Genomic DNA, 16,251 nt, shown 5'->3' on the forward strand with positions numbered 1-16,251 from the left:
AATGGTAGGATTTTCTCATTTTTCATGGCTGAATAATATCCCATTGCACAAACATATACCACAACTTCTGTATCCCTTCATCCATTGATGGACACTTAGGTTGTTTCCATGTCTTAGCTACTATAAATAATGCTGCTATGAACATGGGGGAGCAGATATCTTTTTGAGTTAGTGTTTTAATTTCCTTTGGATATATTCCTAGAAGCAGAATTGCTGGATCATATGGTAGCTCTACTTCTACATTTTTGAGGAAACTCCATACTGTTTTCCATAGTGGCTGTACCAATTTACAGTCCCACCAACAGCGCACAAGAGTTCCTTTTTCTCCACATCCATGCCACAACTTGTTACATCTTGTCTTATTTATGAAAATGGCCATTCATATATCTTCTTTGGAAAATTGTCTATTAAGCTCCTTTACCCATCTTAAAGATTGGATTATTTGGTTTTTTTGCTATTGAGTTGTATGTGGTCTTTGTATATTTTGGATATTAACCCCTTATCAGATAGATGGTTTGCAAATACTTTTTCTCACTTTGTTGATGGTTTCTTTTGCTGTGCAGAAGCTTTACAGTTTGATGTAGTCCCACTGTTTATTTTTGATTTTGTTGCTTGTGCTTTAGGTGTGATTTCCAAAAAATCATTACTAAGACCCATGTCAAGGAGCTTTTTCTCTATATTTTCTTCTCGGGTTTCATGGTTTCAGGTATTACATTTAAGTCTTTAATCTATTTCGAGTTAACTTTTGTGCTTGGTATAAGATAGGGGTCAAGTTTCATTCTTTTACATGGGAATAGCCAGTTTTACCAGCACCATTTATTGAAGAGACTGTATTTTCTCCACTGAGTATTCTTGGCTCTCTTGTCAAATATTAGTTGACTGTATATGCATGGGTTTCTTTCTGGGCTCTCAATTCTGTTCCATTGCTCTATTTGTCTGTTTTTATGCCAGTACCATATTGTTTTAATTACTACAGCTTTATAGGATAGCTTGAAATCAGGAAATGTGATGCCTCCTGCATTGTTCTTTCATAGGATTTCTTTGGCTATTGGGGATCTTTGGTGGTTCCACATAAATTTTAGGAGTGTTTTTCTACAACTTTAAAAAATGCCATTGGGGGCCCGACCCCATGGCGTAGTGGTTAAGTGCATGCGCTCCGCTGCTGGCGGCCTGGGTTTGGATCCCAGGCGTGCACCGATGCACTGTTTGTCAGGCCATGCTGTGGTGGAGTCCCACATAAAAGTTGAGGAAGACAGGCACAGATGTTAGCCCAGGGCCAGTCTTCCTCAGCACAAAAGAGGAGGATCAGCATGGGTGTTAGCTCAGGGCTGATCTTCCTCACACACACACACACACACACACAAAGGATGCCATTGGAATCTTGATAGAGATTGCATTGAATCTATAGATGGCTTTTGGTAGTATTGGCATTTTAACAATATTAATTCTTCTAGTCCATGAACATGGGATACCTTTCCATTTATTTGTGTCTTCTTCAATTTCTTTCATCAATGTCTTATAGACTTTGTCTTATAGACTTTTTTCTACTTTTTAGAGTAGAGATCTTTCACGTCCTTGGTTAAATTTATTCCTAAGTATTTTATTGTTTTTGACACTATTGTAAATGGGATCGATTTCTTTATTTCTTTTTCAGAGAATTCATTATTAGTGTATAGAGACACTACTGATTTTTGTATGTTAATTTTGTGTCCTGAAAATTTACTGAATTTATTGATTAGTTCTAACAGTTTTTTGTTGAGTCTTTAGGATTTTCTATATATAAAATCAGGTCATCTTCAGAGGCCAGGGGAAGAACTCCAATGGCATCTGCCAGTGTCTGTGTCAGCACACCTGCACTAGGTCACAATAATGGCTGCCACCACTGTCATGGTCCCTGGGGAGGTGGTCCCAGCCTGAGGGGGTCTCACCTCTCTCTGAGATGCACCCAAAGCCTATCAATTCTCTGGACAATTGGTATCAATGGTACTCAGGTTCCTGTGCTATGGTCACAGATATGAGATAACCAAGGAAGAGGAATGCCACTTAATGCTTATACACTTGATTTCTATAAACATGGTTCCTTGACGAGATTAGGCTGAGACAACAGGATGCCTGTGGGACAGATTTTAAAGCTTTTAAAAGATTTTGCACTCAACATTCAGATTCAGCGATTCCTTGAGTGTACTATGTGAAGACGAGCATGACAATGTGGTCTCATCATTTAAATAACTAAGGCAACTCTTTCATGAAAAACTTCAACAAGTCTAAACTGAAATGTGACCAAATCACTTGTAATAATAGCATGGGAATTTTCAAGTCCAATTATGTGGTTTTCATCCCTTTCCTAGAAAGATAGATTTGAACCTATGCAATAAAATGGAAAGAGGATTCATCATGGAGTCAAACAGAATTGAATTCAAATATTAGCTCTACTGTTGTCTAGTTGAGTGATGTTTGATAAGTTATGTAATATACCTAAGCCTTTGTTTCCTTTTTGGAAAAATGAGAATAAAAATGCATACCTCTAAAATAAATCATACCGTCTTCAAATAGAAAAAATTTTACTTTTTTCTTTCCAATTCTGATCCTTTTAATTTCTTTTTCTTGCCTGATTGCTCTGGCTAGGACTCCCAGTACTACGTTGAATAGGAATGGTGAGAGTGGGCACCCTTGTCTTGTTCCTGATTTGACAGAGAAAGCTTTCAACATTTCACCATTGAGAATAATGTTAGCTGTGGGCTTGTCATATATGGCCTTTATTATGTTGAGCTATGTTCCTTCTATGCCTAATTCGTTAAGTGTTTTTATCATGACTGGGTGTTTAATTTTGTCAAATGCTTTTTCTGTGTCTGTTGAGATGATCATATGATTCTTTTCTTTCATTCTATTAATGTGATGTATCACATTGATTGGTTTGTATGATGTTGAACCATCCTTGCATCCTGGGGTTAAATCTCACTTGATCACAGTGAATGATCCTTTTAATGTGCTGCTGAATTTGGTTTGCTAGTATTTCATTGAGAATTTTTGCATCTATATTCATGAGGAATATAGGCTTGTAATTTTCTTTTCTAGTAGTTTCCTTATCTGGCTTTGGTATCAGGGTAATGCTGGGCCTCATAAAATGAGTTTGGGAGGTTTCTTCCCCTTCGTTTTTTTGGAAGAGTTTGAGAAGGATTGGTGTTAATTCTTCTTTAAGTGTTTGGCAAAATTCATCAGTGAAGCCTGGTCCTGGGCTTTTTCTTCATTGAGAGATTTTTGAATACTGATTCAATCTCCTTACTAGTAATTGGTCTGTTCAGATTTTCTATTTCATCCTGATTCAGTCTTGGTAGGTTGTATGTTTCTAAGAATTTTTCCATTACTTATAAGTTGTCCAGTTTGTTGGTCTATAGTTGTTCATAGTAGCCTCTTATGATCCTTCGTATTTCTATGGTATCAGTTGTAATGCCTTTTTCCTTTATAATTTTGTTGATTCGCATCCTCTCTTCTTTTTTCTCTTTTTCCTTGGTTACCTAAGGATTTGTCAATTTTATCTTTGGAAAGAACTAACTCTTTAGTTTGGCTAATGTTTTCTACTGTTTTTCTGTTCTTTATTTCATTTATTTCTGCTCTAATCTTTATTACTTCTTTCCTTCTGCTAACTTTAGGCTCAGTTTGTTCTTCTTTTTCTAGTTCCTTAAAGTACAGGGTTAGGTGGTTTATTTGAGATCTTTCTTGCTTGTTAATGTAGGCATTTATTGCTATGAACTTCCCTCTTACAACTGCTTTTGCTGCATCCTGTAAGTCCTAGTATGTTGTGTTTCCATTTTCATTTGTCTCAAGAAACTTTTATTTCTCCTTTAATTTCCAGTTGGTTGTTCAGGAGACTGTTAACTTGTGTATTCATGAATGTCCCAGTTTTCCTCTTGTTATTATTTCTAGCTTCATGCAATTGTGGTCAGAGAAGATACCTCGTATGCTTTCAATCTTCTTATATTTGCTAAGACTTGTCTTGAGGCCTAACATATGGTCTATCCTAGAAAATGTTCCATGTGCTCTTGAGAAGAATGTGTATTCTGCTGTTGTTGGACAAAATGTTCTCTATATGTCTGTTAGGTCTATTTGGTCTATAACATTCAAATCCACTGTTTCCTCACTGATTCCCTGTCTGGATGGTCTACCCATTGTTGACAGTGGGGTATTAAAGTCCCCAACTATTACTGTATTGCTCTTTATTTCTACTTTTAGCCCTGTTAGTTTTGCTTTATATATTTTGGTGTTCTGATGGCCACATAAATATTTACAATTGTTATATCTTCTTGATGGATTGACCCCTTTATCACTATATGATGACCTTCTTGGTCTTTTTTACCATTTTTAGTTTAAAGTCTATTTTGATAAATATAAGTATAGCTATGCTGCTTTTTTTTTTTTTTTTTTTTTGGTTACCATTTGCTTGAAATGTCTTTTTCCATTCTTTCATTCTTAGTCTATGTGTGTCTTTAAGGCTAAGGTGAGTTTCTTGTTGGCAGCATATTATTGGATAAAGACTTTCCTGAACAAACAAAAACTGAGAGAGTTGATTACCGCTAGACCTCCCTTACAAGAAATGCTAAAGGGAGTTCTTTGAGTAGAAGTAAAAGGATGCTAATTAACAGCATAAATATATACAAAGGTAGTGTATAACTCACTGGTGATAGTAAATACACAGTCAAAGTTAGATTCTATAATTTGGTAATGGTGGTACATAATTCACTTATGACTCTAGTTTAAAATTTAAAAAAAATTAACATAGTAAAAATAACCATAACTACAATAATCTGTTATTAGTTACACAATATAAAAAATATATGGGGCTGGCCTGGTGGCACAGCAGTTAAGTGCACGTGCTCCACTTTGGCGGCCCGGGGTTGGCAGGTTCGGATCCCGGGCACACACTGACATACAGCTTATCAAGCCATGCTGTGGCAGCATCCCATATAAAGCAGAGGAAGATGGGCACAGATGTTAACCCAGGGCCAATCTTCCTCAGCAGAAAGAGGAGGACTGGCATTGGATGTTAGCTCAGGGTTGATCTTCCTCACACACCCAAAAAATATGTAAATTATAACAGCAATAACGTAAAATGTGAAAGGGAGAAGTAAAAGTGTAAAGTTTAGGAATTCTATTGAAGTTAAGTTGTCCTTAGCTTAAAATAGGGTGTTCTCTTTTTAGACATTTTGTGTAAGCCTCATGGTAACCTCAAGGGAAAAACTTGTAGCAATTACACAAAAGAACATGATAGTGAAGTCAAAGGATACTGACACCAAAGGACATCAAAACATGATAAAAGACAGCAGGATAAGAAACAAGGAATGATGGCTCTATAAAACAGCCAAAAAACAATGAATAAAATGGCAACAGTAAGTCCTTACCTATCCATAATTACTTTAAATGTAAATGGATTAAATTCTCCAATCAAAAGACATGGAATGGCTGAATCAATATATATTACTTACTTCAATTTATACTACTTACTTACTTCAACTTACATTCAGACCGTAAGATTAGAAACCAGGTTGTTTACATTGAAAACTACAAAACATTGCTGGAAGAAATTAATGAACACACAAATAAATGGAAAGACAGCCCATGTTCATGGATTGGAAGACTTAATATTGTTAAGATGACAATAATCCCCAAAGCAATCTATAGATTCAGTGCAATCCCTATAAAAATCCCAAGGATGTTTTTTGCAGAAATAGAAAAATCCATCCTAAAATTCACATGGAACATCAAGGTAACCCAAATAGCCAAAACAATCTTGAAAAAGAAGAATGAAGTTGGAAGACTCACACTTCCTGATTTCAAAGCTTCACTTACTGCAAAGCTACAGTAATCAAAACAGTGTGGTACTGGCATAAGGAGAGATATATACGCCAATGGGAAATAATAGAGAGCCCAGAAATACACCCTTGCACATGTGGTCAATTGATTTTCAACAAGAGTGCCAAGACAATTCAACAGTGAAAGGGCAGGCTTTCCAACAAATGGTGCTGGGAAAATTGGATATCTGCCTCCAAAAAATGAAGTTGACCCTTACCTTAAACCATATGCAAAAATTAACCCAAAACAGATCAAAAACCTAAATACAAGAGTAAAACTATAAAACTCTTAGAAGAAAACAGAGAAACGCTTACTGATATTGGATTTGGCAATGATTTCTTGGATATGACACCAAAAGCACAGGCTTTTGAAAAAAGAAAAAATAGATGAATTGGACTTCATCAAAATTAAAAACTTTTGTGCATCAAAGGACACGCTCGGGGCCGGCCCCGTGGCTTAGTGATTAAGTGCCCGCGCTCTGCTACTGGCGGCCCAGGTTCGGATCCTGCGCGCACACGGATGCACCACTTCTCCGGCCATGCTGAGGCCATGTCCCACATACAGCAACTAGAAGGATGTGCAACTATGACATACAACTATCCACTGGGGCTTTGGGGAAAAAAAGGAGGAGGATTGGCAATAGATGTTAGCCCAGAGCCGGTCTTCCTCAGCAAAAAGAGGAGGATTAGCATGGATGTGAGCTCAGGGCTGATCTTCCTCAAAAAAAAAAAAAAAAGGACACCCTCAAGAGAATGAAAGGACAACCCATAGAATTGGAGAAAATATTTGCACATCATATATTGATATGAGAGTAATATCCAGAATATATAAAGAACTCTTACAACTCAACAAACAAATTCATATATCTGATATGGGACAAATATCCAGAATATATACAGCAGTCCTACAAGTCAACAACAAAACCAAATTAGCCCAATTCAAAAACAGGCAAAGGAGGGGCCAGCCCAGTGAAGCAGCAGTTAAGTGCGCGTGCTCCACTTCAGTGGCCCAAGGGTTCGCAGGTTCGGATCCCTAGTGTGCACCGATGCCCCACTTGTCAAGCCATGCTGTGGAGGTGTCCCATATAAAGTAGAGGAAGATGGGCATGGATGTTAGCCCAGGGCCAATCTTCCTTGGCAAAAAAAGAGGAGGATTGGGTTCTGATGTCAGCTCAAGGCTGATCTTCCTCACAAAAAAAAAAAAGGGGGGAACTAAAAAAAAAACACAAGTAAAGGACTCGAATAGACATTTCTTCAAAGAAGATATACAAGTAGTCAACAAGCACATGGAGAGATGCTCAACATCACTAGTATTAGGGAAATGCTAATCAAAACCATGATGAGATACCACTTCATACGCATTAGGATAGTTATCATAGTAGTAGGGTAAATGTAAGTAGAGTAAATGATGAACTAGAAATATGGAGACTGATATTCTGAATCTACTTCTAAACAGTGGGGAGTTTTGGGGACAGAAGAAACAAATTGAAGAGATACTGCACAGAGAGAGTCAACTAACTCTCTGGGTAGTGGAGCTGTTAGTGATGTTGTTATCTGAGAGAACAGAGAAGGGGTAAGATGAGAGGAAAGATTTTAAAAATTCTATTTTTGGACTTGAGAATGTAGCTCCAATATAAATGTATAGCAGGGAGCTGGAAATATGACTTAGTTGGAGAGACTTGGGAGTTGCCAGCACATAGTGTTGCTGAAACAGAAGTAGATGAGACATCTGTAGGAAAGAGTACAGATGATAAAGAAGAGGGTACGAGGTGGAACTCTAGAAAATATTGCCATTTAAATGATGACAAAAACTCATCAACAAAGAGAAGAAAAGAAAAAAAAGAGAGTGGTGTCTTAGAAAGCAAGAAGAGCGTTTCAAGGAGGGCAGTGGTCAACTTTGCCAAATGTCATAGAGATCAAATAGGATGGGGACCAAGAAGAGGTCACTGGATTTTGCATGGAGGTGGATCTTTCATAGCACATTTTGGCCACAGAAATCAGAATGCATTTGGGATTTTATGAGTCAATGCAGATGAAGCAAAAGGGAGTCTCTCTTTCAAGGAGTCTAACAGTGTTGGGAAGAACAGAAACAGGTAGGGGTTTGTTTTTTTTTCTTCTTTTTTTTCCTTTTTTTAAATAATGATGAGGTGACCTAAACGTGTTCGAAAGCTGTAGGGAAGAAACAAGAGGAAGAGAATGAAAAATACTAAAGAGACAATGAGGTATAATGAAACAGCATAGGTTTGAGATCTATGAGTTTAAATCAACGGGGTGCCACTTAACAGCAATGTGATCTTGGGCAAGTTACCAAATCTCTCTGATCTCTGCCTTCCTCAAGTGTAAAATGGAGATAATAATAGCTATCTCAAAGGGTTACTGGGAGGGCTTTTTAAATACAGAACTATATGTCACATCCCTAGACAGTACCTTATTCCAGCAGGTCTTTGATAAATGGTTGTTATAAGAAGGAATAAGGGAAAATTGATGGTGCAGGGTTTCAGAAATGAGAGGGAGGAGGAACAGAACGTGGCAGAGTTAGTGCTCTGAGACAGGAGGAAACTGTAGAGACTATGCCTCAGTAATGTCTACTTCCTCAGCACCTGAGTCCCCAGTATATAACATACATTCAATAAATGTTTGTTGAGTAAAGCGGTAAAAATATCAATAAGATTTAGTCTTGAGAACTGTTAAGTGGAATATGAACATTATCTTCAAATGCTTGGAAGAGGAATTAGGTTTAATATATACAGCTTCAGAAGGCAGAATGAAAACCAAGACACTTAGTTCAACATAAGCAAAAGTTTTCTAAGAATTAAAGCTGTCCAAAACTGAAATAAGATTCTTTCCAAGACAGCAGTTCATCATCACAAGAAGTGTTTCAAGTAGAGAGCCATATGATATAGTTATGGTTATGTGTGTGCATTTTCATTCTGACACACCTGGATTTGATCCCTGATTTTGTTGCTTTCCAGCCATGGAGCCATGAACAAGGTACTTAAGAATGCTTAAGTCTCAGGGTCTCCCTACAGCAAAGAGTGGTTGTGAAGATTAGTGGAAATTATGTATGAAAAAATGCCTGGCTCAATACATTGAAGCAATAATTATTTCAGACTAGAGAACCTTTTACTTCAATATTGTAAGAAGGATTCATACACAAGACAGAGGATTGAACCAGACCTTTAAAAATGCCTCTTTGAACTCTAAGATTCTATGACAATATATAGCTCTATTATTTGACCAAGGTCATAAATCTAGTAGGTTTTGGAACCTTACTTAAAGCCACTGCACCCCAAAGTGTCAGGGGAGGACTAGGATACAGGTCTTCCCACTCCAGACTGATTGTTCTCCCCACTGTGTCAAAGGAACAGACCAGTAAAGGCACAATGCCAGGACCTAGCAGGCGAGAAGAGCTTTTCCAAGAATCTTCAAACCATACCACGCAGGCCTTTCCTCCCTTGATTTAAGGTTTGAAAGCTGTTGAAAAACAGTTTTTAAAGACAGCATGTTAGAAAACAGTTGTAAAACACCTACACCTGAAGGAACGGAACTGATTCCTAATTCTGAAACTTTTTTCTACATCTCTTTCTGTACCCGTTAGTGTCTTCCCATTTTTCTAATCTGTATTTTTCAAAAGGTCAATTTATGCAACTGAAACACATGTTTTAAAAATATAAGATGATACAGATTAAAACCTTATTTACCCCATCAGGCCAGCTGCCCTCAATTGAATTTTAAAGTTGTTGTTAGTTCCTCTTAAGGACGTTTCATTCTTCTCCAAGACAGCTGTTTTCTTAAAATTTAAAGACTAAAGGGAGACTATATGACAGGCACCATCGTTTCATTTCCCAAAGGACTTATCTTAGAGCTTCATATTAAACGGTTAGGAGGGTCATAAATTTGTATTCTAACTCTGGGAAATCCTGTTTCTCCAAAACAGCCATAGACTCAATAAAAATGTATTATGTCTCCTATAGGTAGGCCAAATCCTATATCAGTACCAGGAATACCAAATAAAACATGTAGTCCATGTCTTCAAAGAACTCATGATCTAATGGTGAGAAAGACAAACAGATGGTTACAATATAATAAATCTTAAAAGCTAAAAGAAAAGCTTCATTATTTAAAGGAAAGTTTGACAAACTCCAACTCACAAGCCAAATCTGGCCTGTCTCCTGTTTTTATACAGCCCACGAACACAGAATATTTTGCACACTTTTAAATGGTTGGAAAAAATATAAAATAACAAAGTAGCATTTTGTTCAAATTTCAGTTTTCATAAATAAAGTTTTATTGGATCACAGCACACTCATTCAATTATGTATTGTCTATGGTCACTTTGGTTCTACAGTGGCAGAGCTGAGTAGCTGAGACACAGACCATATGGCCTGCAAAGCCTAAAATATTTACTATCTGGACAGAAAATGTGTGCTGACCTCTGATTTAAAGGATTCATTTCAGGGCCGGCCCTGTGGCTTGGTGGTTAAGTGCGCGCGCTGCGATGCTGGTGGCCCGGGTTCGGATCCCGGGTGCGCATCGAGGCACCACTTCTCCGTTCATCCTGAGGCCGAGTCCCACATACAGCAACTAGAAGGATGTGCAGCTACGACATACAACTATCCACTGGGGCTTTGGGGGGAAAAAATAAAATAAATAAAATCTTTAAAGGATTCATTTCAACAAAAATTCAGTGTACTACATCTAAGGCATTATGGCAACTTGTAGACATACGGCTTAACTGAACATGGCTGAAGTCAAACGGTCCTCTACCACTTCAAAATATCCCCTAAGAGAAATGCAAATCAAAACTACAATGACATATCACCTTACACCAGTCAGAATGACTATAATTATAAGACAAGAAATAACAAGTGTTGGAGAGGATGCGGTGAAAAGGGAACTCTCATACACTGCTGGTGGGAGTGCAAACTGGTGCAGCCACTATGGAAAACAGTATTGAGATTCCTCAAAAAATTAAGAATAGAACTACCATACAATCCAGCTATTCCACTGCTAAGTATTTATCCAAAGAACATGAAAACATGAATGCGTAAAGATATATGTACCCCTATGTTCACTGCAGCATTATTCACAACAGCCAAGACTTGGAAGCAACCTAGGTGCCCATCAAGGGATGAACGGATAAAGAAGATGTGGTATATATACACAATGGAATACTACTCAGCCATAAAAAAGATGCAATCTCGCCATTTGCGACAACATGGATGGACCTGGAGGGTATTATGCTGAGTGAAATAAGTCAGAGGGAGAAAGTCAAATACTGTATGATCTCACTCATACATAGAAGATAAAAACAAAAACAAACAACAGATTGGATTGGTGGTTACCAGAAGGGAAGGGGGGAGGGACGAGGACGAAAGGGTTGATTCACACATGTGTGTGGTAATTCATCTTTTGGTGGTGAACATGATGTAATCTACACATAAATTGAAATATAATGATGTACACCTGAAATTTATGTTATAAACCAATGTTACCTCAATTAAATATATATATACATATACATATATATATACACACATATACATATACATACACATATATATATATATACACACATACATATATATCCCCTAAGAGAATAAAATAGGAGATGTGTTCTGAATACATACCTAGACTGCTTAGTGCAGTGGGCAGCTGTGAGGACCCACCTATCTTTCACTAAGCTTCCCCCACATATATGAGCAGGAAATTTGCCAGATTGAATCTGCAGGCTAACTACCCACGGCCACGCGCCAATTTGAGCTTCTGTGCCCCCTATAATACGAGATCCTTTCAACACATTGGCAAGCGGCGCTGTTCCACAATCTAGAAATAAAAATGATATATTATTGGACTGAACATCTAATAATATGTATTACTTCCTAATCTTAACACATTAATATAATCTTTTAAATCTCTATTAAAAAACTGATAAAGCAGGGCCAGGCCCGTGGCCTAGTGGTTAAGTTCAATGGCTCTCTTTGGCAGCCCGGGGTTCGGTTCCTGTGTAGACCTACACCACTCTTGGCAAGCATGCTGTGGCAGTGACTCACATACAAAATAGAGGAAGATTAGGACAGATATTAGCTCAGAGCGAATCTTCCTCAGTAAAAAACAAAACAAAACAAAAACTGATAAAGCAAGCTGGATACCAAAGGCATGCCCATATTTTGAAAAAAATCTTAAAGGAGAGCTAAGACAATCATGCCTTAATTGATTACTTACAAAAAGAAAGCCATTAAATGAATGCACTTCATTAATTTTAAAACTCGGTTGCCCAAAAGTATGAAAATGAGATTAGTTTCTCTAGACAGATATCACTTTCCTCTCTGAGTGAAATGGTGATTCAAGAGCCTAGGACTGGTGGATCAAGAGCTACAAATTCTAAAATACTTGCCATTTAACTTGTTAGATTAATTTTTCTCAACTGTAGCATGGAAAGGTCACCTAATGGCCCTTTCAACTCTGAATTCCAATGAATTACTAATCTGTAAATGGGAATGACAAACCCCAGAATGTTTTGAGGAGTATATACAGCCACCCTACACAAGTGCATGGCACTGTTTCTATTGCTATTACTACAGTCATCATTATAATTGGACTGCTTAGGTCTGTAAATTCTCAAAGGCAGTTGAACAACAGAAAAGGAGGGACCCAAATTCAAACACCACGGAAGCGGGAACAAGGCAACGGAGAGCGTCCAAAGAGAGGAATAAACAGATACTGCCCTTTGCCTCCGATCCTTCCTCTTCCGGGTCGTGGCGCACCTTCTGCCGCCAGAGCCTCCCACGCCTGGCCTCAGGCCACCCTGGGCCACTGGCCTGTTCGTGCGAGGGGCCGCGCCTACTCTTTTCGGGGAGCAAGTCGTGTTCTGAGTATACGAGAGAGCTCCCCACAAACAACAGAACGGCGCTCAGGAGGCCCAGCCCCATCTTGGAAGTCCCGGTGGGCAAGATGGCGGCAGGCATTTCCCGCCCACCCTAGGCCTGTGGGCGCGCGGCCGGGGTGACGAGGTGTGTGAGGTGCGAGAGGCGGGAGAGGCAGGGAGGCGCGTGAGGCAAGCCGGGAGTGCCAAGCGGGCGAAGTAGGCCAGGTGCGTGAGGGGGCGAGAAGCCTGTGCGGCTGGCGGAGTGGCCCGGACGTGTCATGCCTCCGAGCTGTATTCCAGTTGGCATCCACTTCTTGAGCAGATGTACGTGAAGAGTCTTGCCCTTAGCCGGGATCTGGGGTTCCCTTAATTGGCGATACTTACCTGGGCCAGATCCACACGCTTGTACAGGCCAGTAGGACTGTTGTGGTAGGAGGGGAGGTGCCGGAACCACTGGAGGCTACTAACTCAGACTTGTAGGGCCAGGAAGGCTTCCAGAAGCAAGGGCATCTAAACCTAGGCAGGTAGGCTGGAGAAGAGAGAGGTAAAACAGAAGGCAAAGCAAGTGCAGAGGTTGGGATTTGAGACAATATAGCCATTGGGGGAACTCAATATCTGTGATGCAGATTAATCTCATTATTAATTGTATTGTAGTGGTTTGCCTTCAACTGATCACCTCAGGGTGAGCTGATAAAGTCAAATTTAAGGACCTGCAAAGTTGAGGACAAAGCCTGACAAAGTAATTCCACCACCTCTCCCTACAAATACACACACGCGCACCTCAGTCCTGGCCTGAGAGGTGCATTATTCCTTGTCCCTATCAGAACCCCTGAGATACCCCTTGATATTCCAAACACTGGGAAGAGGGCGCAGATAAGTGGCTCCAGTTAATCGAGCCATTGAACAAGTAGGTATTAACCTCACACTATGTACTGTACACCAAAATAAGTATCACATCATGGGGGGTATGTTAGGACCTGACCCTCTGACCCAGAGAACTTTATAACTTGGCTAGCAGAGAAAATCAAGAGTAAGTCACTTGGGAAACAAAGAAATGAACCATGACACCCAAGCCTAATACAGATTCAGACACAAGGGATTGGTGTGGGCTGTGGCAATCTGGAAGACTCCCTGCAGGAGAGGGATATGAGCTAGGCCTAGACTGAGGGGGAACATCAAGAAGAGGAAGGAGATGTAGTGAAGACAGGCTAGGCTAAAGGTACAGCATAAGCAAAGGCATGGATATGTATCCATGCATGTTTCTGCAAAGAAACAGAATCAATAGGATATATAGAGATATATAAGAGGAGATTTATTATGGGAATTGGCTCATGCAAATATGGAGGCTGAGAAGTCCCATAATATGCCATCTGTAAGCTGGGAGAACTAGTAAAACCACAGGTATAATTCAGTCCCAATCCAAAGGCCTGAGAACCAGGAGCTCTGATGAGGGAGGGCAGGAGAGATGGATATCCCAACTCAAGAAGAAAGAGGGAGAATTTGCCCTTCCTCCACCTTTTTGTTCCGTTTGGGCCCTCAGTGGATTGGATGACACCCATCCACATTGGTGAGGGCAGATCTTCTTTACTCAGTCTACGAATTCAAATGCTAATCTCTTCCAGAATCACCCTCACAGACATACCCAGAAATAATATTTTACCAGCTATTTGGCATCCTTTAGCCCAGTCAAGTTGACACATAAAATTAATCATCACAATAATAGTAATGTAATGTGTGAGTATATAATTTTATTATTATTTTTACTGTTTTCTGTTATCTTACAAAGACTGAAGAGAGAAACCATGCCTTAAGATTTTTGGTCAGGATATGTAAGAGAAAAAACTATGTTGAAGGCTTTTTCCTGGTTTTGTATTTGATTTGATTCTGTTTTGAGTCCAGAATCAACGTGTATGGCCTTTCTTCCTTTTAGCAGAGCTATTTAATATGGTTTTTGGATATGCAGTAGTAGGCCTGAAGCCTGCTTCATACTTAGGGGTAAGGGTGTTGATTGCTCAGCACAGTGAAGAGAAATTTTTCAGTGTGCAAAAGGAAGCCGAGAAGAGGGAGGAAAGAAGCAGGCAGCCCAACAACATAGCAGAAGGCCAGGCCTGAGCCAAAAAGATGTCTGCGAGTTTCACTGTGGTGGGTTGACCTACGGTTTTTAAGAACAATGATGTCTAATATTTGGTTTTATATTGTTTTATCGTTGCTATCTTGAGCTGTGCTGAAGGTTGCCTCTGTTAACCCACACCTTCAGTAACAAGGGAACAATGTGGGCTGTGGTAGTCTGGGAGGTTGGTCACGTAGTGGGGAATTAAAGTAGGGGTCAGTAAAAGGACAGCCACCTTGCTCATATCATCTTTCTGAGGTTGTCATGGTTGGCAGCATTAAATCAAAGGAGGCTATTAGTTGGAGCTTACAGATGGTGACACGTGGGAAAGGGAAAAGAAGCTCAGGGCTGAGTTGGAATCAGTGGTTGGGAGGCAGGTGATATTGGAGAAATGAGTGGCAGCATGAACTGACCCAAGGGCAGACAAGAAACAAATTTCCTGTTCCCCAAACATGTCATTGGAAGGTGATACCTGAAAGAAGGGAAACGCAGTTGGCGTGTGTTTCTGTGTGTGCAGGGTGTGATTAGATTGCATATGGCTTTGTAAGTAGGGCACGATGATGGGTCTTGCTGTGACAGATAACAGAGATTCAACAGATTTCTTTTACATATCCTGCTCAAAAACAGGTGCATGCAGCCAAGTTATGAAAGGGCAGTGAAAAATGCAGTGGACCAGTAACTGCAAAGGTCCTGCGCCTGGATTTCCTCTGTCTTTTCCAGGTCTTCACTCCTCTCTCCTGCATTGTCACTTCCTTTCTTTGTGGGCTCACTCCCATCAGCAAAATATCCTCTGGTGTGGTAGGCAGCCTCCAAAATAGCCTCCAACTAGCCCTGTTTCCTAGTATTCACACCTTTGTTTGGTCCCCACCTCTTTAGTGTTGGCTGGATTTAGTGACATGCTTCTAGCAAATAGAAAGTGGGCAGAGGTAATGGGCTATCAATTCTGAGATTAGGTTATAAAGAGATTGTGACTTCTGTCTTGACCATTCTCTCTAGCTCTCTTGCTCTGAGGGAAGCTGGCTGCCATGTTATGAGCTGCCCTATGGCCCTATGGAGTGGCCTCCAGCAGTAGCCAATGAGGAACTGAAGTCCTCAATCTAACGGCCCATGAAGAGCCAAATCATACCACACCACATGAGTGAGCTGGGAAGCAGATCTTCCCCTGGGTCAAACCTTTAGATGAGACCAGAGTTCTGGCTAACACCCTAGCTGCAACCTCATGAGAGACCTTAAGCCAGAGTCACCCCTCTAAGCCACACTCAAGATATCTGACCCACAGAAACTGTGGGATAACAAATTTTTGTTTTAAGTCACTAAGTTTTGGAATATCTGTTATGCAGCAACAGGTAATACATCTTTTTTCCCCTACTTTGAAGGAGGATGAGGGCGTTAGTGCTGGGTTCAGGGGTTGGCTGGGGGCATTTAGG

The 16,251-nt window shown here is 39.9% G+C and overlaps 1 protein-coding gene across 1 annotated transcript in view; it reads right to left on the reverse strand.

The window, feature by feature from the left end:
- TMPRSS12 (transmembrane serine protease 12) overlaps positions 1 to 12,778 on the reverse strand; it is a 29,801-nt gene extending 17,023 nt beyond the window's left edge. The window contains exons 1-2 of the mRNA XM_058559246.1: positions 12,574 to 12,778; positions 11,477 to 11,672 (exon numbers count right to left, since the gene is read on the reverse strand). Of these exons, the coding sequence (XP_058415229.1) occupies positions 11,477 to 11,672; positions 12,574 to 12,778 (401 nt within the window). The remainder of the gene's footprint in view (positions 1 to 11,476; positions 11,673 to 12,573) is intronic.
- Between the last annotated feature and the right edge of the window lie 3,473 nt (positions 12,779 to 16,251).

Source organism: Diceros bicornis, chromosome 17, assembly GCF_020826845.1.
Source record: "Diceros bicornis minor isolate mBicDic1 chromosome 17, mDicBic1.mat.cur, whole genome shotgun sequence".
Taxonomy (NCBI): Eukaryota; Metazoa; Chordata; class Mammalia; order Perissodactyla; family Rhinocerotidae; genus Diceros; species Diceros bicornis.